This window comes from Halictus rubicundus, chromosome 5 (assembly GCF_050948215.1).
Source record: "Halictus rubicundus isolate RS-2024b chromosome 5, iyHalRubi1_principal, whole genome shotgun sequence".
Classification (NCBI taxonomy): Eukaryota; Metazoa; Arthropoda; class Insecta; order Hymenoptera; family Halictidae; genus Halictus; species Halictus rubicundus.
This window is the reverse complement of record NC_135153.1, coordinates 7,152,253-7,175,888: the sequence shown is the minus strand read 5'-3', so window position 1 is coordinate 7,175,888 and position 23,636 is coordinate 7,152,253. Positions and strand designations below refer to the sequence as shown.

General features: G+C 46.3%; 1 protein-coding gene across 1 annotated transcript; it reads left to right on the top strand.

Moving 5' to 3' along the window:
* Positions 1 to 712: 712 nt before the first annotated feature.
* LOC143354103 (uncharacterized) lies at positions 713 to 23,620 on the top strand. The gene is made up of 17 exons (XM_076787858.1): positions 713 to 955; positions 4,912 to 5,092; positions 5,373 to 5,439; positions 7,185 to 7,255; positions 7,453 to 14,684; positions 15,013 to 15,149; positions 15,235 to 15,939; positions 16,022 to 16,136; positions 16,229 to 16,359; positions 16,443 to 16,589; positions 16,669 to 17,799; positions 17,901 to 18,319; positions 18,414 to 18,647; positions 18,869 to 19,744; positions 19,824 to 19,953; positions 20,026 to 20,347; positions 20,535 to 23,620. The coding sequence occupies exons 2-17, from the start codon at positions 4,935 to 4,937 to the stop codon at positions 22,193 to 22,195; spliced, it is 13,536 nt and encodes a 4,511-aa protein (XP_076643973.1). The 5' UTR covers positions 713 to 955; positions 4,912 to 4,934; the 3' UTR covers positions 22,196 to 23,620.
* The last annotated feature ends 16 nt before the right edge of the window (positions 23,621 to 23,636 follow it).

Here is a 23,636-nt window from a genome sequence, read left to right as displayed (position 1 = left end):
AGTGAGATTCTAATTAATAAAAGGTATGCTCTGCGCCGACAAGAGCGGCCCTGTTACCGAGCACGTTGTCGGGTTCTCTGCAGTGACGACATCGAAGGTAATCCAGGACTCTTGGAGGAGACATATTCGGCTGTGATACGCAGGGTAAACGCGGTTACGTGATCTTCTATGCTTACGGTCATATCAACGTGCATCCATACTTTCGGGAATTAGCGGCCAAATATGCGAGATTGTTGCGGACCAAGGGACACACGGTGGTCGTTGGAACCATCGGCAGACAAGACCCTCGAAGTGTACTGTGATATCGAACAGTAAGCAAAAACTATTGTATAATTCTAATTTGCTATTCGATTGTTAAATGGTCGTCGAGAGTGACGCGGTTTCTCGAGACGATCGTGACCAGACAATCGCCAAGGGCTACGAGGTCCCATGGAAAGTACATCTCGCCATCTGCGAACGAAAATCCTTCTTTTTCGTCGTGGAATCGACCGTGTGACGTCTTTTGTGCGTGTATCGTAAGAAGTGACGGGATCGTTTTAGAGACAATTGAACCCATCGAATCGGTATTTCGATGCTCGATTATTCATCGGGAGGGTTCTCTAGCTGGTTCCCGTGTCGCGGAATTTTATAGAGCGCGCTGCGGACCTTGGGGAGAGAAAAAAGGAAGTGTCAGTTCGAACGTAACTGCGACATCGTGAGAGAGTCGAGAGAGAGAGAAAGAGATCGATTCTCCGTTTATCTGTGCGTGCACGTAAGCCGTGCATCGACACCGCTCTCGGGATTATATTTTTCCTAATTTCGTCGGTTTCTGGTTCCGGCTTCGGGGTTTCGGCTTCGACTCTGGCTCTTCGGACGCAGGATCGAGCATGGACCCGAAAGACCAATGCGTACGGCGATTATCAACTGTCTAATATTTTATCAGGTGTCCTGTCGCGAGCGGACAATCTATTTTCTGGTAAGGAATGGAAGATCGTCTATTACGTTCGTTTCGTTGGGCCGGGAATCGTCTTTGCGGACGGCAGCCTGCAACGCTTGCTATAGCTTCACGATCCGTCGAGTGTGCATCGGAACCAGGAACACGTTTCAACGACACGCGTAGAAACGAATGTCCCGTCGCGCGATATACATATGTACGTATAGCCAATCTGTCGAATCGATCACCGCGTGTACGTTGGGAACGGTAAGCCATTTTACGCAAGGAACAACGAGGCCCAGGGTTCAAAGCGTTCCATGGCACGGTGTGTAGCGTGCCGTTACGTGGAAAAATGTATTGTTCCGAAACGTAAATCGTTGCTAATTTCTCGCGGAGGAAGACTAAATATCGACAAAAAGCAGGGAGGGTACGGAGAAATGAAAACCTAGACAGTGAAGCGAACAGCACGGGAGAAGGGAAAACAACTCGGCGACTCGTGAATGGGGCCTACGTTTCTCGTTGCTTATTGTTCTTTACCGACATTCGTATGCTTCCCGATGCACACGGAGCACGACGCGGACTATGTCTACAGGCAGTACCGTGTGCGGCGCATTTACGCGCTCGAAATGGGTTTCTCCGTTGTCGTTCGCCTGGTCAATTAATCATTAAATTTTTACATTCGGCGATGCTGCACATATACGATTGCGCACGCTCTAAAGAATTCGACGAATGCAGCGTGGTTGGTCGCTTAAGTCATAATCGCGAAACTAGTCGCTCGTCATTGTTCGAGGCAGTTTATTGCTCGATATTGCATTCAACGAACCGCTTTGTTTAATTTTTGTGAATACTCAACCGACAGCCATTTTCTTTCGTTCGACCTTGGACGGGACGTTGTATTTAAGTTTACCGATACATATAATGGAACGCGTCGGTCTATCGCGATCGACGATCGTTTTATCGATGGATACAAATCGTAGCGTGCTATTGATTACGGTTCGATCGTCGAGCCTCGCACGAATCTCGCTATATTCGTGTCCGAAATAGTCAGGTGAACGAGTTCCAACGGCTACGGCGTTACATCGTATCGAAAAGCTGCCATCTTCACTACCGAACCGCTATCTGTCGATGATTTTTGAGTCACCCCGACACGACGGTGGCTCCGTCTACTTCCTCTCGAGCAGGATCGCGTGAAAGACGCGTGTTACGGAGTCCAGTGAAACGCGACAAAAGAAACGCCTCCCGAGGATGTTTCTCTCGTCCGTTTCATTGATTTTGCAACGAACGACAGAAGGTGCGATCGAACGAAGTATGCATGTGAGATTCTCCGCGTACCAACGGTCCAGGCAATTGGGAATCACCGCTGCGGAATCGTCTCTCGAGCCAACTCGTGATCGCAGCCAACCACCGTCAATTATCGCGACCGTACGCTCGGTTGCTGACTGAGCGTACCTGGGATATTCAGTAAAAATTCGAAGGTATTTATCATTCCCGGCACTGTTATCTCGTCTTTTCTCTTTTCGGAAGTGAACGATAACGGCGACAACGAGCCTTTACCGTGCCCGTCGCAAAACACGTCGACGAATCGTGGCGCGAAGGCGAAACCATCGTACCTACACGCTTAACCTTAAAGCGTGTACGCCTTAAGTGCCGAGAGTACGAGTATTCGTTCGCGAGTATAATATGCATGGTAGACGACGCAACAAAGAGGCACTGACGATTATACAATACTCTGTAGAAATCGAAAAAATTGATATCATTAAAAAAAAAAAAGAAGAAGAAAAAGAGAAATGAAAAACACGGGATCCGAATCAATCCCAGGGTTAGAGGCATAAGAAGCTTTTTAAACGATTGATTGCGACAGCCTGAAGTTCGAATGGCGGAATCGAAGCCTGGAGATCGGTTAACAAGCTAGAAAAATGCGATTCGTAAGTTTCACGAGGCATACGCGCGCGAATGTGGTGCAACGAGTGAAAGTGCACATTCGAAAATGTGCTAGCTTCGTTTTAGCGCTGGAACGTTTAACGGCGTGACAGCGACGCGGGGCCACGTGGGTGGGTCATTCGTGACCCGTGCCCAGCATTCTCGAAATTCGTGTTTCAGAATTTGTTTCTCATTCTACGAACCGATCGTACGGTTTCGAGGTTTACTGAGAAATAAAATTGAACGATGATCCTTACGGTCGGCTCGTCTGTTGTAAAACAGAAGGAAAAGAAAGGGAAGCACAGAAAAGAAATATTGAATCGACCGTAAGCGGACCAAGATCGTCTCGAGCTTAGCTTATTGTGCCGGGGACATTGTCCTCGGTCGGCAAGAGGCAGTTGCGGACAGAAACTTTTTCGCCCGACTGTACACGGGAGGCAGGTCAAAAGCGACCCGACGTCTGCTAGACGAAGGTCAATCGGTCTTCTACTGAAACACGCGGATAAGCTTACGTTTCGGTGAAGTGTTTGTTCGAAGGGCTCCCTTGTGTGTTGTTACTTTTTCTCTTCGTGTACGCTTGTTTCTCGCGTTGCTGACGGATAAAGTGATCGACGGAGGACTCTGGAAGGGGTGTGAGAATTACCCGGTAGTGTTGTACAAACTTTGTGTTCGATGTGCCTGTACGATCGTTCGCGAGTTGTCGCGATTCTGTTTCGTCGCACGATACACGAACGCTGGATGCATCGAGTATAGTGATCCGAGTGAGCACACGTGAAAAGTGTTCCTCTGTGTTTCCGTGTAACGTAATACATGCGGGTAAGGTCCACGATGTACGAGAATAAAGCAATTTCGAATGAACCGACCTGCACACTTTTTGCCTTCATACATACACAGATGTACGCGCGTGCTCGAACGTAACTCGTGCTGTTCATTAGATTCCTGTTATCGATTGCGAGTGAGGATGCACGTGGGCTACGAACGGGTTAACACGGAAAAACTGTCTATAAATAACGGCCGAGGCAGAGATTAACCTGTTAACCGTGGGTCACTTTTCTACCGTGAAAACTGGTGTGGATTTATGGCAAACGATAATAACTATCGGAGGACCGTGTGCTTTACGTAACGGTCGACACGAATCATTCTCATGGAAAAAGAACTGTGTCATACCCTCTGATTAACAGGTTAACCCTTTGCTCTCGAAGCCATTTTAACTCCAAAACGAAACATTTCTTGCGACCTAGAATATTTCCCTTCTATAGACTTTTTTTTTCAGGTTATACATAGGAAAATGGTACAATTTACTCGTACAGTACTGAAGTGTTTAATTATTTATTAAATACAAACAAATTTGATAAAGTCAAATATATTTTGAATAATGATACAGCAATTTTTAGTGGCGCCTTACAGTCGCCATTCGAGTGCTAAAGGTTAAGATACGCAACAATTTGCAAACAATGTATAACAGAATAGAGACAAACTACTTGGAATTCCAGCGAATTTTTGTGGATCGATGTCGACCAAAATTTCAAGGTCAACGATCTCGCTTGACATTCATATTTGTTTACGAACTTAAACACATGCGATTAAACACGAAAAACGAATAAAATGTCGAGATTACCAACTACAGCTTTTGACGAATTGTGTCGAAAATATTGAATCTACAAATGTTTCTTTTCGTTCGCCTGTGACAATATGGATTTTCGTTAGAGGTTTTATTATTTATCATTGCTAACTGGGAATGAGGGAGGGAGGTTGTTGTGATATTCTTCACGAATGAAAACACCGTATGAAATTATTTCGGCTGGCTTATTCTCGCAGGTACGCCGAGACTTCGAGTCTGGTCCGTTGTCCGTTGATTCTTACCGGCCGCCATGTTGTTTGCGATCGTAACAATCTGTTTGCGCGCGTTGAAAGTTGCGTCTCGCGTCCTATATCGCGGTTCTCGCGAACGTTGAACAAATAGATGAGCGTAGAAACGAACGAGCAGTTCGTCGGTGTATATTAAACGAATCGGTGAACGTGTAACGAGGTAACGGGTGGAATTAAAAAGGTATAAAGATTTTCTTCTCCCGACACAGGTGAGCGACACACAGAAAACAAGATGGACGAATACGACAAGAAGTTCGCCGAGATGCAAAAGTATATACCGTTTTTGGAAGCGATGATAGAGAGGTTGCAAAACGTGAAGGACAAGTCGCGGGAGGGCCAGCTGCAGAAAATGCAAAGCCTTCACGGGATTCTGTCGAACAGCAAGAGAAAGTACGTCACGTGAATCTCCGGACATTGTCTTTTTCTTTTTTTTTTGTTTTTGTTCTCTTATAGTATGCAAGTAACAGTTTCGCGTTTCGTTGTCGTTGCACTTGATACCTATCATTGGCGGCAAACGTGTCGCTATTTACGCGAACAAACGACGCAATGTTACATTTGAATTTCAATTAAGAACAAACAAACGATATATCTAAATTTCTCGAATATTATAATATATCATGGAATTATCGCACAAACAGCAATTAATGACAATGTTTTCCCAATGAAATAGACTGAAGATCGAGACGTTGCAGCGATGCGAAGACATTCTACAGAAGTTGCACAACAAAGTAGAGAAGGTAACTATACCATACGAACCGCTACCGCACTGCCGACGGTACGCCGAACATTCTGTTTTGAAGCAGAACATTGTCAAAGAGAGAACTAGGATAAAGGACCCAATTACTGTGCCTATATTTATTATACTTATTTTCAAAGCATAACGAATATTAAAAAACAGATATTACATTTTTTCATTAAAATCGGGTCAACATATATGTTGTGTCTTTTTTTTAATAACCATTATACTTTAAAAATAAGTATAATTAATATAGGCACAGTAATTGGTACTCCCGAAGTAATTGTGTCCTTTACCCTATATTCTGATTGAATTTGCAACGAAGTTTCCACGAAATTTGAATTCGTCGGCAGACCCATTGGCAGTGCGCGATCCATTTGGTGATGTTTAGTCTCACGCTGTCCTTCAGTTTGATTTGTAGTTTTTACCCACCGATGAAAGATATAAACGAGAAATTTGAAACGTTGGTTTATCAATTAGAACGTTATCGACTTGATTTTTCTTGGCGACAGATAAGAGAATGCAAACTCGGACGATGTCATCATCGAAACAGCTCCTTTATATCGTTTCATAAAACGCGGATGGTTTTGACTTTCGACACGTGCTTCATAGACGCAGTTCTGTTAGTTGCACCCTTGTATGTACATCGCTCGAAACAATTACGGACCATAAAACAAGCGCATTATGCTACAGCGTTCACTCCGTAACTGTGAAAACCACGGAGCCGCAGTGTCACAGTTATAGAAGAGGTTGCGATCGAAAAAGAAAGCAGGACTGAGGTTCGAGGCGTTCGGGAAACGTTAAACGACTCGTGCGAGCTCAGCCTTTTAAACTTTCAAAATCGAAATTCTTTATTTTTGGTTTTTCCTAGATAAAACTTTGACCGTTGTATTCGTCTCGATTTCTGATTATACACTAACTAAATACGATGTAATCACGATCAGAATTACTCGTGTAACAAGCTTCGGACTTCGTATTTACAAAATTCGTGTCTCTACCATAAATGTGAAGTGCGAAACCTTAATTGCTTATTACACGTATTATAATCGTAACTATATCGTGTTAGATGTCATTTTAATCAGACAAAAAGAGACGAATACGATGGTAAACTTCTTATAAAAAAAGAATTAGAGAAGTTGCAAATCTTCTGCTTCGCTTGCATTAGTGCGAGTCTCGCCGATACACAGATCTCTCCAGTGGTAGAGCTACAATTTTAACAGTTACGGTAGAGACGATTTTCACAGTTATCGAGAGAATACTGTACTTAAATTTAGTATTCGCGTTTCAATGGTTTCAACTTACTCGTACAAATACAATGTTAAACGCACAATTGCTCGACGCTGTATCGACAAGAGCAAATTATCCCCTAATTGTTTTGAGTCGCGTATGTTTCGTTCCACTTTGGTGTATACTGTATTCACATTTTCCCATCATACGCACACCGTTTCTCTAAAACAGTACATCGCACGAGAATAGATTACGCGACACGAAGAGCAATCATTGAAATTCACACGATGATCCGCAATGTACATTAAAGCACAACGGAGTTAGTGGATGCTTTTAGAGTAGATAATTCAGTAGATAAAAAGAAATTCTCTTTGTTTCGGTCGATTTGATTTCACTCTGAACAAACTTAGCTGCTGCACGTTCCTTCTGAGACTTGTACCTTTTATATTTTTGGTTGTTTTCAGGCTTTCGTAGTGCATGTATGGTTTTGTTATTTTAATCATTCTAATCTGATACGAGTTTCAGGGAAATACTCCTGGATTGCATTTTCCGAACAAGAAAAATGGCGGTGGATCGGCGCAGATTCCGACGTAAGTATCACGAAAGAAGTTTGCAGCGTTTCAATTGGAAGATAAAGTCGTGGATGCATGTGGGATAGATATGAAACAAATCGGGTGCAGATGTCTCGAGAGACCGAGCTATCGTGGGAAACGGGGAGAATAATACAGACAACATAGAGCAATCTTGACGACTGGGTGGTTGCTAAATTCGGTTCCTTGGTTTTCAGTTCGTCCGGTGAGGTAGCGGTCATTGAACATGCCAGAGTCGCCGAGCGAGTGCAGCCGCCGAAGGAACTGTTCGACGAGAAAGATGCGAAAGACGAGAAAGAGAAAGAAAAAGGGAAAGAGGTCAACGAAACGCCTGCTAGCCCGACTCCTCCCGTTAGTCCCGACTCCGGTTCCCAAATAGCGCCGATAATAATCCCGACCGAGCGCAACGTGGAATTCGAGCGCGACGTCGACAGTAAACCGGCCAGTCCCGACCCGATCGAAACGATGCCAACGAAAACTCCGATCATCATACCCACCGAGCGGACGAGCAACGATCAGTTGGACTTGTCCCCGAGCTCGTTGCAGCGTTGCTCGACGCCGGCCAAGGTCGACGATGTCTCCTTCTCCGAATGGGACATGCTCGAGGAGAACGAGGCGCAGCAGATACGAAACAAAACCTGGCCGTCATCGGTACCGGTCGCGGTCGCCTCCGTTGACGACGTGAGCGCCACGATCAAAATGGTCGGTAGCCAGCTGCCGCAGAAACCGAACGACGGAAGGGTCGGTTCCTCGATGTCGCTGAACTCTTCCCGACATATACCGACGGTCCCGGTCCCGTCTCTCGGTGGTTCCAGAAGGTTAACGTCGATGCTGGAGAAGAACCGGTTGATCGGCTTGGATATCCAGGTGGAGACGAGGCCAGATTCCCCAGTGAACGTGCCTGACGCCAGACTGAAGTCGCCCGACCCCGATATCCTGTTTCCCAAACGGAAAATCGCATCTCCGAGGCCGAAGGAAACCAGGCCGGTCTCGAAACCGCCGGCGCCGCTGCTTCCTCCACCCCCAGTCTCGAACAAACCTCCGTTGTCGATGGAGGATCTGGCAGAGTTGCTGAACGAGGAGAGCGATGGCAGCAAGGCGGAGAAGAAACCGAACAGATCCAAGGACGAGGTAACGCCGCGACTCAATTCAAGGAAGGAGGTGGTAGCCACGTCGGATAAAGACCCGAAGCTATCCAAGTTTTCTTTACTAACGCCGGACGAAATGGATGTTGAGAGCGAAAGGCGCTGGGAAGAGGTAGACAAACATATAGTTAAGTTAACCAGTCGAAAATGCTTGCCGAGCACGACCGCGACCGGCTGCAAGGGAGCAGCGGTCGTTTCGGCGCACAACTCGGATAAGACGGTTGACGTTAGGGGTCGTCCGCCTTCGCCCAGTTCGAAGACAGAGCCTCGTTATGCCGACAACTACGAGAGGCATCCGCGTCAGGTGCGCGACAATCATGGTGTCGTCGACAAAGACAAAGGTAACGTGCATGCGCACTGCAGACCCGACGAAGACGCGCCTATTCCGCTTCCGGTACCTCATCCCGGGCCGATCATGTTGGATGAGAGGGGTCCTATGATGTACCAAAGACGACAGAGCAATGTCGCCCCGGAGATGGTTTCGCCTAGAATTGACGCGGATTTCAGAATGGAAGGTCCCGAGTACTTTAATAGGAACATGCCGGTTCAGGGCCACTGGCCGCCTCCTCCTCCTCCTCCCCCTCCCCCTCCCCCTCCTCCACCGCCACCCCCGGTTCCGCCCCCGCAGACACCGATGCACGTACCGATGAACACGAACGATTTCTGCAACAACCAATGGCCTCAGTCTTCCAATTTCGCTGGCATGCCGAACGCGCCCGCGCAGAACTACCAGCATCCGATGGGGATGCATCAGGAGATGTGGAACGTGGGCTCGGCCAGAGAGCCGATCCACGTGGATCTGCATCAGGTGAACGAGGGGCCGTTGAGGCCTAATCAGTTCCCAACGAACATGAACGTCAGACCGATGATGAGCCCCAACACGAACCATATGCCCCGCCCCGAGGACATGCCTAACATAGACGCACCCAACGCGCAGCCGATGATCTCGCCCACGAGGTTTCCCGTTGGTCCTCCGTACAGAAACTTCCAGCCTGACAGCAGACCGTACGAGCCGCCATTCGACAGACCGGCGGAGTACTCGCATCCGAGGCAACCGTGGGAACCGCAGGCTGTCCGACCACCCAACGACGCGCCCTACAGGCCCGACAACGAAGGTCCCTGCGGAGTCAAGGGACCCGCGGATGCTCCTGGGCCGTATTCCCGGCCCAGCAACCCCTGTCTTTGGACCAGGGACAGAGATCGCGGCGCGGGCAGAGGTCGCAGTGCTTATTACAACGAAAGGGTCAGGCCGGAGCAGAGGAGTAGCTTCAATCGCGATGCGAGGAGGTCCGAGTGGTCCAGGGATACTCACAACGAGTGGGACACCTGCAACAGGTTTTCCAGGGACAGTAGGAACATATCGGAACGTGATCCCAGAGTACGAATGGAACACGGCGCGATCAACCAAAATCCGAACCAGTCGAGAGACAGCGGTAACTCATCCGTTCGAGATCCACGGCTGGCCAAGGACAAACACTTCCCTCCTAACAAGAACAAGGACGTTGGTTTGAACGAGAGGGACCCGAGGAAACGGTCGACAGCGCCGCCGTTCTCGGCACCCTTCAGGAAATCCAAGGAGAAGAACAAGTCGTCGCCGAAACCGTCCGACGGTTATCGTCGTTCCGACTCGGAGGTCAACTCTAGTTCTAAGTCCCAAGAGAAAACCGCCAAAGATAAGATGCAATCGCCTCTGGAGAGTCTCTACGGGGTAATCGACACGAAGGCCAAGTCCGCGCAAGGCTCGCTACAGAACTTCAAGATCCCGAAGATCAAGCGCAACGAGTTGTTGGAATCGCCCACGTCCAGTCACATCTCTGAGGAGATCAAGACCTTCGCTTCGTTCTGGGAGAAGCGCGAAGGTAAGGGCAAAGGTAGGAAGGACAAGGACGACATCTCCGCCGAGGTGAGCAGCAGCAGCGACGCGAATATACTGCCGGAAGAGGATTGGACCGGGGATATTGACATCGGCATCCTCGAGAATAAGGAGGAGTCGCTACACGTCGAACCTGTAGACTCTGTAGAATCTGTAGAATCTGTAGAATCTGTCGAACCTGTCGAATCTGTCGAACCTGTCGAACCTGTCGAATCTGTCGAATCTGTCGAATCTGTCGAATCTGTCGGACCTGTCGAACCTGTCGATTCTATCAAACCTATCGAACCCGTCGAATCTGTCAATGACAAGGTCGAGCCGAGTCAGGACGAATCGGATCCCATCACCACCTGCACTAATTCCACCAAGCCATCCGGCACCGTTGATTCACCGAAAATGGATCAGCCGGAACAGGAAGGATCCAAGCCGAAGGAGGCTGTGACACAGGAATTAATCGAGGCGTTGATCAGGAAGTCCTTCGAGTTCGGCGAAGGAAAGAAGTTCGTTGAACAGGCCAAGTTCATGCAAAAGCTGGGAGAAGTGATCCAAGCGAAGAAGCTCAAGAAGATCAAGAAGATCATCGAGTCAGATTCCGGGAGCAGCAGCTCGGACAAGGAAGACACTCCGAAAATGAAGAAGGTGTGCATGAGAAAGAAGCGACGAGTGATCGTCTCGGACAGCTCGGACGACGATTTCCTAGCCGACAATGCAGGCATCTTGAGCACATGGGACGCGAAGAATGCTTCCGACGACAGCCAACAGAAATCTGAGCAAGGCAACTCGACGTCACTCGACGCGGAGCCTTCCAACCTCGAAGGAGCCAAAGAGGAAGACAAGCAGGAGGATACAGCCGCGCAGAACATTCCCGAAGATAAGCAGCTGGCCAAGGAAGAACGTGATGTCTCGAGCAAGAAGAAACCAAAGCCGAAAACTGGAACGGAAACCAAAGAGGATTCGAAGAGCGAAGAACAGACCGACGAGAACGGTGGCAAAACGCCCAAAGCAAAGACGAAGAGGAGGAACTCTTTGGAAATGCTCCAGGAGGATATCAGGGAGATGTTCATCAGCGACGACGTTATCGCCGCTACCGGGTACCGGATGTGTCGAGCGCAAAAGGAGAACCAGGCCGTAACCTCTTCCGCCAATGTTACGCCGACTGCCAAGAAGGACGAGTCGACTAAAGAGGTGGTTTCGGACAGCGAAGAGTCCTCGGTAGCTTCCTCGAAATCGAAGAAATCTGGTAAATCCCGTATGGGCGACGACGGCGTTAAGGATACCGTCAAAGACAAAGACAGCGCCAAAGTCAAAAGTAAGTCTAAGAAGGAGGTGCAGCGAGTGACTCGACAACGGTCGAAGCAGCACGCTCAGAGTTCAGACAGCGAAGAGGATGAACCGTTGGCTCTACGAACCGAGCGTGTTCAAGGATCGATCTCGTCGAACAATCAGGACGAGGAGCCCGACACCTTGCGTAGAAGCAAACGCATAAACAACAAGGATGTCGTGAAAGAACCGCGCATCATTGTCGAGAAGACCGACATCTCGAAGCTGGACTATTCGAAGGCACTGTTCGATAGTTCTTCCGACGAAAGCTTCGGCATAGACGTCTCCGAGTTGACGGCGGTGGTCGACATTGCTCTACGCCCGGATACCGACAAGATGCCCGAACCGGATACACCCGAGAAGAAGAAGCCCGTTCAGAGTGCTTTGAGAAAGACGCCGAGAAAAAAGAGTAGCGTCGCGGTAGTAGAGTCCGTCAGCGAGAACAAGGACGACGTGTTCTCCGACGAAGAGAGCATTATTTCGGACGTGTCCATGTCCAGTAGCGTCGCTTCAGGTAAGAAAGTCAATTCCGCTTCATCAGCGAAACCAGACACCAGTGACAACAAAGAGGAATTGCTCAGTAATATTTTGGTAGGATTGTGCGAGTCCAAGAACGACTTGGACAAGGACTCGAGCACGACAGAGAAAGGAAACTACGCGGACGTCGACGACGACGCTAGCGATCAGCTATCCTTCGAGCAAAGCGTCAAGAAATCCTCGGCGAAGAAGAAGAAGAAGAAGTTCAATTGGCAGATGGGAATTTTGTCGAAGAAGAAGAGGAAGAAGACGCCAACGTCATGTTCCTCGAAAGACTCTGATCTTAATGCAAGTTCCGAACTGGACACGTCCCATACGATGGACTGCTCTTTCGAGTGTCCTGTCGAAGCCGCCGGGAGCAACGAGCCGCCGAAGAGCACCGCGAAAACCAATATTCGAAACGAAAGTACAGAAACGGACAAAGCTTTCGACAGTTTGGACATAGATCAATTGATCGATTACGCGTGGACCGGGCAAGAGAGGTACAAGTGCTTGCTCTGTTACTTCACAGGCAAGAACATTGTCCACCATTACAAGCTGAGTCACCCTGGCAAAGAGATTCTTATTTCAAGGTTGAAACTCGCCGATGCTCAGCTAGCGATCCAAGAGGCGAAGGACAACGATTTGGAGAATTTCTCGTTGCAGCCCCTGACGGAGGAGACCTTCAAATTTCACTGTCGATTTTGCTCGTTCTTCACGGAGGGCACCGCGAAGATGGCGCTCGAAGCGTTCTACGAACACTGCACCACCCACACCGGGGAGTACCGATTCAGGTGCAACAGCTGTCCCTATCAGGCTGTAGCCAAGTCCTCGATGAGAACGCATTACTACAAGGTGTGTAGAAAATTCAAGGGAACGTTCAACGAGGCCATCACCGAGGACGATGTGCCCGACGAGAATCGCGTGTACGGCTACCTGTGCTCGAGCTGCAACTATATTCAGCTGAAGAGGTCGAACTTGGAGTTGCATGTTCAGCTCTGGCACAAAGAGTGCTCCGAAACGAATATTATCAAAGTGAGCATGTCTCTCGGCACGGTTAAGGAAGAGACCATCAACGTTCTGGAGAGCAGAAGCGTGAAGGCGGAAATGCCTCAGTCAAGTTCGGAAAGTCAGGAAGATTCGAAGAGCAACGTGGCGTCTATCGTCAAACGGAAGGAATCCATTGTTGAGACCAAGCCCATGGCAGAGTCGGTGCAGAATGATGAGGTATGCAACATCGAAACTGAAACTGCAACTAAAACTGAAACGGAAACTGAAATTGAAACTGAAATTGAAACTGAAACTAAAACTGAAACGGAAAATGAAGCTGAAACTAGAACTGAAACTGAAACTGAAGCTGAAGCTGAAACTAAAACGGAAACTAAAGCTGAAACTAGAACTGAAACAGAAACTGAAGCTGAAGCTGAAACTAAAACGGTTAATGATTCGGTAAAGGATTCGATAGAGGATTCGGAGGGGTCGAAGAAGGACGACAAGGAAAACCGTTCAGGAGTGCAAGCAGAATTGAACGAAACGAAAGGACCGTCCGGCTCGGACGTGGATGCCAGTTTACCAACGGGCAAGCTAAGCGTGTTCGTTTGCCCGCCGGAATTGGAGAAGAAGGAAGTCGAGATACAATTGGAAAGAAAACGGAAAATGCAGGAGATCATTCAGAACATTGGTATTAAACTGCAGAAGGACGCGTACAAGAAAGGCCTTTCCATCATAGACAAACTGAAAGACAAGATGAAGACGAATGCGGTGGCAACAACCAGCGAGAATGAATTTGACATCACTCCGGATTCTAGCAAAGTTCTCGACAATTCCGCTACTTTGACCAGTTCGATAGAATCTCTGAGCTGCGTCGCGGATCTACCTTCTGGTTCGAACGTATCCACCATCGAAGAGCTAGAAACAAACACGTCTCTTTCCCAAGATTCGTTGGACAACAAGCAGTCCGAGGCCTCCGTTTCAAAATCTCGATCGCCGAATACCGAATGCGATTCTCAGTCTGCGTCCGAAGCGGATCAAACGGACTTGAAGATCAGAGATCCTTTGGCAACGTTGGAACAAAAGAAAAACGACGAAACTGACGCGGAAACCAGCGACGTTGACAACGCGAGAGATTCGACTGTGATTTACGAATCCGACTCTAGCAGCGAGCAGTCGGACACGGAGTTATCTACGGATGTGAACATGATTTTGAAGGAAACGTCGAATATCAACGCCTCATCCAAGGATCCGATGCTCACGACGATTCAGAGGTTGGCTGCTCAGCTTCAAGCCACGAAGCCTCTCGAACCGTGCAAAGAACAGAGTTACTTTAAACCTATAGAATCTGCAGAGAAAAAGTTCAATTTCGGTTCTGTTTCAAAGCCACCGGAACAAACAGTGCCCACAGCTAGCATGGAACGATCTGATGATAAAACGGACAGGTTCCATGAAATGTCACACGAAACACACGACGATTCCAATCTACCCAAGAATTTCATTAGGCCAAGACGGTTGAGCGGGGACATGTTGTCCGCGATGAACCAGCCTTTGGGTGTACAAGGAGACGAGCACGCTTCTAAACCTGGTACGTATAAACACTAACAAATCTCTGAACTCTAAGCAATTAATTATGCGTTCAAACAGTGCTGAACACGTTCGCTACCACCGTCATGAACATGTGACGTTCACAATCTTGCATAGCCCCTTACTGACAGTCAAATTAATTTTATACACTTTGTTGTTTAAACCCATTGTACGCAGCATAATATTAAGAGAACCTTTGCCTTTCTTCTTGCAAGCACGCTGCATATAATAATACATTTAAACAATGAAGATGAGCAGCTAAACAGACGCTAGTAGCGAATGTGTTAATAGAATGTAAAACCTACACCAAACCACTTGATTTAACTTAGTAGGCGAAGTTACATCTCCTGATAAGGTGGAAGAATTGATAAAGTCGGATGGAGAAGAGGAGTGCTCGTTCTTGAAGATTGAAAACGTGGTGAGCCTTGCGCCGGGCGTCAACAAAGACGGTACTGAAAGTCCTATTGTGAGTGATCGATCATGGAATCAAATTTTCTTCGATTTCGATTGCAATTTCGGTTCTGTTCTTATATATGGATATTTTCTTGCAGATAAACGATATTAGAAAAGCGGTCGAGACACCTCCCATAAAGAAGAGAGCCGGCGTCTCGATCCTGAAGAAGTCCAAGCAAAATAACCCGCCCTTAGCTGTGAAAAAAGTTAACACGATGCGAACGATACGAACCATTGCGCCGGACACGTTTAAGCTGATCCCGATAACCAACCAAATGATCAGAAACTTCGTTCCCATCGCCCCTAAAACGAAAGCTGCACAAGCCGAGAACAAGTTGCAGTTTCCTCTCGCGGTGAAGAGAAGTACAGTGGTCACACCGGTGACCACCCGGACCGTGACTGTAGCGTCAGTGTCTCCTCAATCGCCGAACGTGAATTACAAAATCGTGAAGATGGTTCAAACGCCCGATCCGGCATTGAAACTGAAATCCGCGGACGCTTACAACGCGATGCTGCAGACCTCCAAATTAATTCACTTGTACAAATGCATGGCACGGCTCTGCCACTTCACGACCGATGCTGTCGAGCAATTCCAGCTGCATTACCAGCAACACGAGGACGCGTACACGAAGGAGGGACAGAAGCCACCGTATGATTTTCAGAAGTGCGCCTACTGTTACACGGTGTGCGAGGATTGGCACCAAATGAAGACGCACATACAAGAGAAACACGCGCACTGTCGTTACCAGTGCATCTATTGCTTTTACAGAGCCATTGCAATCTCGTACGTTCGGATACACCAGGTCCGTACCGAGTTGCGCTGTTGATTCTCCACGATTCCACCGAAATCGTTCGTTTTCTTTAAAATTTTGATTTTGTTCGCAGGCCGCTGCCCATCCTGGTCTACACGGTGTTCTTGTTGGGAAATCGGTGGCAGAGCTGCCGGTCAAAGAAAACGTGAACATACTCGCTTGTGTATGCCCTTACATTTGCGAACATGGTGCGATTAATTGTAATACTACCTCGTTTGCGCGATTAACGCCGCAAACGCTCGGAAGTCGGAGACAATTATTGAGCAAGTTATTTTTCTAGATTGTGGCGAGATCTTCTACGTTCCCGAGTCATTCGTTGCACATTTGAAAAGCAAACATTGGTCGACAAATGCTAAATTCAAGTGTCATATGTGTACTACCACGTGTTCGCAGATCGATCAACTAATAACGGTAACTGATCTCAATTCATTTCCATTATCTACGAGCAGTATCAGGGTTGGAAACTTTTAATCGAATCTATGATTATTTCGCAGCATTACAAGACTCACTGGATTTACAAGTATCAATGTCAGTATTGCTTAAACGGCTCTGACTCGTTGAACGACGTGTACAGTCATTTGAGTATGTATCATTGTAACAGACTACCTCAGGTTTTAGAAAGAACTCATCCTTCTACGCAGGTGAATAGATTTATAATACATGAACGATGTGTAGCCGCGAGTTGTTGAGTTGCATTGTATCGTACGTTTCGTTTTTCAGTCATCTCGACACGAAGATCAGTTGACTTTGAGAATATTGGACGACAGCGCGAAGATCGACCAGGTAGTGATCGACGTAGACAACGATGAAACGAATACCAAGGACTCGGTTGCGACGGACACTGTCAGTGGATGGTCTATCCCGGAGACATCCTTCTCCCATTCGCTCGGAGACATTCATATGCTAGACAAAGACGAAAACGAAGCGTTGAACAAATCGTTATCGTCTTTATTCCCGCCGCACACCACTCCGACCAAAGGTTCCCCTTCGCAGGAGAAAACACCCTCGGATAGGTGCTCCGAGTTGGCCACGCCACCAAGATCTTTTGAGGACAAAAACGATCCCCCGGACATTACCTTACTGGACACTCCCAAGTTATTCAATATTCTTCCGGAAAACTGCAACGACGAGTTTGTGAATATCAATTTGCTCGATAATCCAGATTTTCTGAAAAATGTTGGTCATCAATTCGACAATGTGTCTGTTCGCAAACTCACCGACGATGCGACCGACACTAAAGGAGAGGACAGCGATATCGAGATCGTCGACATCGTGAACTCCAACACCAGCTCTTCGAAAATTGATACGAAAGCGCTGGATTTTAACAAAACGAAGATTCCTGACACAGCGGAACGATCGAAAACAGACGAAGCTGAGACGAAGGAAGAATTGCCCGTCGACAAGAAGAACTCTATCGAGTCTACGGAAAGCACAGACAGTCCCAGCAACCCAGCGAACAAGTCATCTGAGAAGCCGTTGACTCTGGAAGATATCAAGGATACCGGTTTCGTGGGAACAAAATTGTACAAGTGTGGCTACGAGTTCTGCGATTACGGTGCACAAAATGCAACCGCTTTGGAATCTCACTCGAAGGAGTGTCCTCAACGGCGTGATAATAAACACTTCAACTGTGCCCATTGTCACAAGCGGTTCATGAAAATTGGATTTCTATTGGATCATTTGAAAAAGCACGGATTGAAACGTTTCGGTTGTTCCCTGTGCAAAATGAGGAGCGCGGTTGGCAGCCTAGTGAGAGCACATATGAAAGCGAAGCACAAATATGTCAGCAAATTGGTTCCAGCCGATCCGAAGAACCCATCTGTCGATGGTTTGTTCATCGTGCAACCTATCGTAAGTGTATTTTTATTTAACTGGTAGATATGATCGTAAGGTTTGTGCCCACCAGGGCACCTATGTATATTTATGTTCTATACATGTGTACTTTTGTTCAGTGTCAAACCGGAGATAGGAAAGGAAAGAAACGTAAAAGCTCCAAATCTATGGAGAAAGAGAGTGATAAGCCCACCACGGGAGATTCTGAGAAGCTATCCTTCGGCCCGGACGAAATAGAATCCTTGCCGCGTCAGGCTATATACAATCGTGTGGTACAATGTGCCATGTGTCCGTTCACAACTAAAGTCAGGACCAATATTATCAGACACTTGACGTTGCATCTAAACGACAAGACTGTGCCGGAGAGCGGTCCCGTAAATCCTGTGCCTTGTTTGGACAAGAAAGAGCGAATGTTTGACAAAATGGTGAATTTAGCTAGCAGCTCTCATCAGAATGGACGTATGGGTGGGAAACCGAAGGGGACCAGCAAAGTCGACGAAGACGAATTCATTCCGAAATTTGTTCCAGAGCACAAGAGGCAAGTGTTTTTTATTCTTGAAAAAAAGTATATGTACTAGATTTTGTTTCGTTCCATTTCATTAATATCACATTCTCCTCCCGATTCGTAACAGGTACGTGTGCGGTGTAGCCGAATGTAATTACTTGACAGTCGACGAAGCAATGTTGAGGTGTCATTTGAAAGCGTTACATTCCGAGGAGCAGTATTTCAGATGCCCTCACTGTCCCCAACCGCAACCCGGTCAAGAAGGATTGAATATAGCGATCGACAAGATGGCTGTTCATTTAAAAATGCACGACACTAGGCTGTACAAATGTTCCCACTGCAATCACCATCACTACCATAGGTATACCAGCATTTTATAAACCGAGACCGTTTCAAGAGCGCTAACATGGTTTTGAAACATTTGACAAGTGTAGAAAGTAAGCACTCTGAGCCTTACTTCTATGCCATTGGCAACTCGCAGATTAAGAATGTCTTCGCAACAGAGTGCTAACGGTTAATGCGCTTGTCAGATGTTTGAAACGTCTTCGGCTTGGTCGGCTCATTTTCTATGCCGTCTAAAAGCGATAAATGTTTGACTAGGCACGTAGTGGAGAGACACCTGACTGACAAACACCCGGAGAAAAGACCATTCGTCAAAGTGATCAGGGAGCTGGAATATACCGAGAATAATCAGTCCGCACAGGAAGAGAACGAAGAGGAGATTCCGGACCCGGACGGGAATCACTGGAAATGTAATATTTGCGATTACAAGTGCGTGTACAAAGCCGAAATGGCGACTCACGCTTCGACGGTCCACGACGAAAAGTCGCAGTACAAGTGTACCTTGTGTCCCTTCAAAACAAGTGGAAAGATCATGTTCGAACAACACATCAACAGCAAACACTCGAACGATCCTAACGTGGAGTACGAGATGATATATCAAAGGATAAAGGGCGTGAACAAGAGGAGTGGTGAGAACGTTGAACAAAGCGGACAGGGGGAACCTTTCGACACCACGCCGCTTTGGAGGAGAGACATGCCCAGAATCAGGCATATACGTGGAATTCTTTTGGAGGAGGAGAACGAGACGTCCACAGAGTCTCCGACGAAGCAAGGAAAGAGAAAGGCCGACGCGGAACAACCGCAACCGGCTAAACCGGCCAAAATGAAACTGGGGAAATTAGGTTCGGCGGATGACGTCAAGTCAGCGAAAGAAAAAGCGAGAAGATTATTCGAGCCAGAGAACTCGAGCGAAACGCCCATCGCGACGGACAAATCGAAGGACACGAAAACTAAGACAGTCGAAGACAATGACTCGAACGAGTCAGATACCGGTAGATTCGGTTCGTACGGTAAATCCGATGGTAATATGTATGTTTGTACTCTGTGTACCCAATTTAAAACGAAATACAAACACGACATGAGAGACCATCTGTACAGAGAATTAAACTATGCGAGGTAAGTCACTTTGTGATTCGGTTCAATAAATGCATGATAAATCCGTCATCTTACTAAAACAGGAAAATTCATGTTACAGGTGGCACTGCAGGGAATGTGGATATTTATCGGTGAATCGTAACGCTTTGCTCAAACACTTCACGAAGCACCACAATGGGGAACGTCCTCATCACGAGCCCTTGTCGCCGGACAACGATATCGAATATTGGGTAAATTTTCATCTGATTGGTTTGCTCGAAAAGTTTCGAATCTGTACTTATTGTTGACATTGTCGATCGTAGGTTGGCACGCTGCTGGCAAAGCAGACGGTGATGATAAAAGCATTTATAGCAAAGCAAAATCAAAGTGGTTCGGACACTGGAAACAATTCTAAAACGTCCACCGTTAATTCGACCGTCAAGCATACTGCTGCTAAAACTTCTGCGTCTACGAAAGCTGTAAACGTCACGAATAAGTCTAATACAAAGGACGATAAAATTCCGGAGCTCGATCTAAATGTCGATCCGTTGGAGGATGGTAGTAAAGACACCGAAGGCCTTATTATGGACGAGAGTCCAGTGAAGAGTGACAAATCCGAAATTGGCACTGCGGACGCTGATACAGGTAAAGAATCATGTTAACCCCTCGCACTACGATTTATTTTACAATTACAATGACTAGAACTTCTTCGACTTTTACAATTGACAAGTGAAAAAGGAAAATTTATATTTATTGTATACCCGCGTATTCTCAAAGGGATAAATATTGACTACAATGAAATAGAATTGATTTTCGTTCATGTTTCGTATAGGCGCAGCCGAGGAGTCTCGAGAGAAGCCATTGGTCTGCAAGCATTGCAAGATGACGTTCTCGCGGTGGCGCGGTTTCAAATTGCACGTGCAGTTAACTCATTTGAAGCGACTAGGGTTTTTGTGTCCTTACTGCGACCGTAGCACCAATTCGGAGAGCTTGATGCGCCAGCACATACGTTCCAAGCATCCTGGTTGTCAGGAGAAGATTGTTCAGAATCCGGACGCTGGTGGGCCAGAGTTGACTGACGAATTCTGGCAGAAAGAGTACGGATTAGTTTTTCCGAAGCGGTCCAGGAAACGCAAGAGAAAGTTGAGCGAGAACAACATCAGGGAAAACGATGGCCAGGAGAAACCCGAGAAATCCGAGAAATCCGAAGTTCAAGACAAATGCAACGTGTGCGGCTTCATTGCTCTCAATTCGGCCGGTCTCAAGGCGCACATAAGCAGGGTACACGTCGCGCCGAGACAGACGCTGAAATGCACCCATTGTTCTTTCGTTGCTGCGACCAAAGCCGAGTTATGGAACCACGGGGAGGTCCATCATCCATTCAAATCGGCCGACGCAGCGGCGTTCGACTCGTCCAGCGAATCCGGAAGCACGCGCTTGGACAAGAAAGCTCTTGTGGACGACTGCAGCGACGAGATGGAAGAGGAACAGGTTTCCGACTCAAAGGACAATTCGAGTACAGTGCAGGAATTAATGATATCGGATAAACCGCCGGACCAATCGATTTATCCGTACAGATACGAAGAGATAGAATTGGACGAAAACTTGGAAGAGTGGCCTGCGAAACCCGAATGTTCCAAGACGGAGACGAAGTCCTCCTACGGACTGTATTTGCAGCAATCGTGCAGCGACGCGCCGATAGACGCGTCGGGATCGAGGCAAGATGGCTGGATATGCCAGTGGTGCAACGAATTCTGTGACTCGGAAGTAAAGATGAAGACTCATCACGAGATGTTTCACTCTCACCTGCCGTTGAACTTCAAGAAACAGCAGAAGACCAAAGAGCTCAGAGGGTACGATTGCCCCGAATGCTCATTCTCGACTGCTTCCATCAATGTGATGAAGAACCACGTAACCAAACATAATCTGTACAAGTGTAAATATTGCGAGAGAACCTACAGTTCGTCGGCACAGGTGTCCACGCATAGCAACGAAGAGCACCCCGGCATGGAACTCAAAATAGAGAATATACAGAATTATGAGTTGCTGCTCGAAAAAATGATGGATAAGATGAAGTGGCAAAAGTCTACCACTGAGCGCCTGGACACCGATCAAGAGAAAATTTTGCAGAGACCAAAGAATCATGCAGTTGCGAAGAAATCCACGGCCAGGCCGACTGTTCGACCGAACCTGATGCCTTACAAAGTGAAAGCAGTCGCCAGAAAAAGTATCAATCCCTATTCAAGATACATTTTGCCACCTAAGCTCGGCGACAAGCAACAATCGCCGAAAACCAAGCAATTTTCGTATTATGGCATCCCCAGAAGTCCTGTTAATCTAGCTAAGTTGAACACATACATGGTAGTCGGAGGGCATCGAATGAAGGTGAACTGTACCACCCTCTCGCAGCTGATAAACATTGATCCGAAAGTGATATTGCGGGATCTTAAACATAACGCGACAGACACGGCAACGCTTAAAAAGTCGAAGTAATTAATTACTATGTATGTAAATAGAGAAAAAAAGCAGCAAATTGCTTGAACGTCGCGGTGGTGTAAAAAAATAACTTTTAAGTTTCAGTTAGGATATCAGTTAACATAGAATATATAAGTATTTGTTTTTTTTTGCCGTTAGTAGCATATCGATAAACGATAACCAAAGTTCATGTATGACATACTTGTTTGTGACGCGCTACGTGAATTTTTATAAAATTCAAAAAACTGTGCCGTGTTTTAACGGGAAGAAGGGATACGCGTAGGCGTATCGTGTATTCATCGAATTAATAGACGATTTAAATACTTTCTATCATAAATCCATGTGAACGTATAAAATGCTTACTTGATACTTTCGTTGCAGAAATTGTTCAGAACTCAACTTATCATATACAGTCCACGATATACATTATATATATCACTATCTCAATGCATTATGTACAAAAGAAGGTCATTGTACTATATAGCATTGTACTATATAGCAGACACTTCGCAAACATAAAAAAGAATAATGAATTTAAAAAAAAATAATGAATCAATTCTTAAAACAAGAAATAAACATTATGCCTTAGACCTTGTATATGTGTGGTCTAAGCATTGTGCTATATTCTGGTGAACGATCATTACAATTTCAGATCAAAACAGCAATTACGGGATGGTAGTTGTAAATGTATTTAAAAATGTTACAACTTAAAAAGTGAGATCCGTTAGTTTAAGGAAGCCCAAGAGGCAAACATTAAATCTATTTATTTTAGGATATGTGAAATTTCATGATATATAGATTGTATCTGATTTTACCATTAGTGACGTGTAATAGAATTACTTCTCAATAAGTACTTACAAAGCAAACATTGTCGAATTTCAATATGGCAGGATAATTTGTTAAATCTTATAAGAATCAAGTTAAATGTTGTTGTATCAAGTCTGACAGTGATCGATCCTTGTGAACCAGAAGAATTTTTAAAAATAATTATATAGCCTTTGTGACGTGAATGCTGGCAAGTACAGTTTCATATTTGTGTTAAGTTGCGAAACGTTTGTAACATAGTCGTGCATACATTGTAACTTTAAGAATGTTTGCCGGAATTGCCGTTTGTCATAATTGAAAGAAATCGAAATATTACTTAAATACTTTTATAAACTTTATAGATTCACAGATGTAAACATGAAATTCGCGTGTTAACATTTACGTCGTGTATGGTGACATGTTGTAAGATGCTCGTGACGTGCGTATGAAATTTATTTTTTACTATATCATTTCCGCCTTCGATTTGCGTATCAAGCACAAGGTGATGAACAGAAAAAATACAAGACTGAAGTTACAGTAGCCTCTATGCTATTTTGTAAAAAAATGTATATACGGTGTAACATAAAATTTCACATAAATATTTTTGATTTTTATAATAAAACTGGTCGTCATTCCTGACTGCACTTCTTCGTGA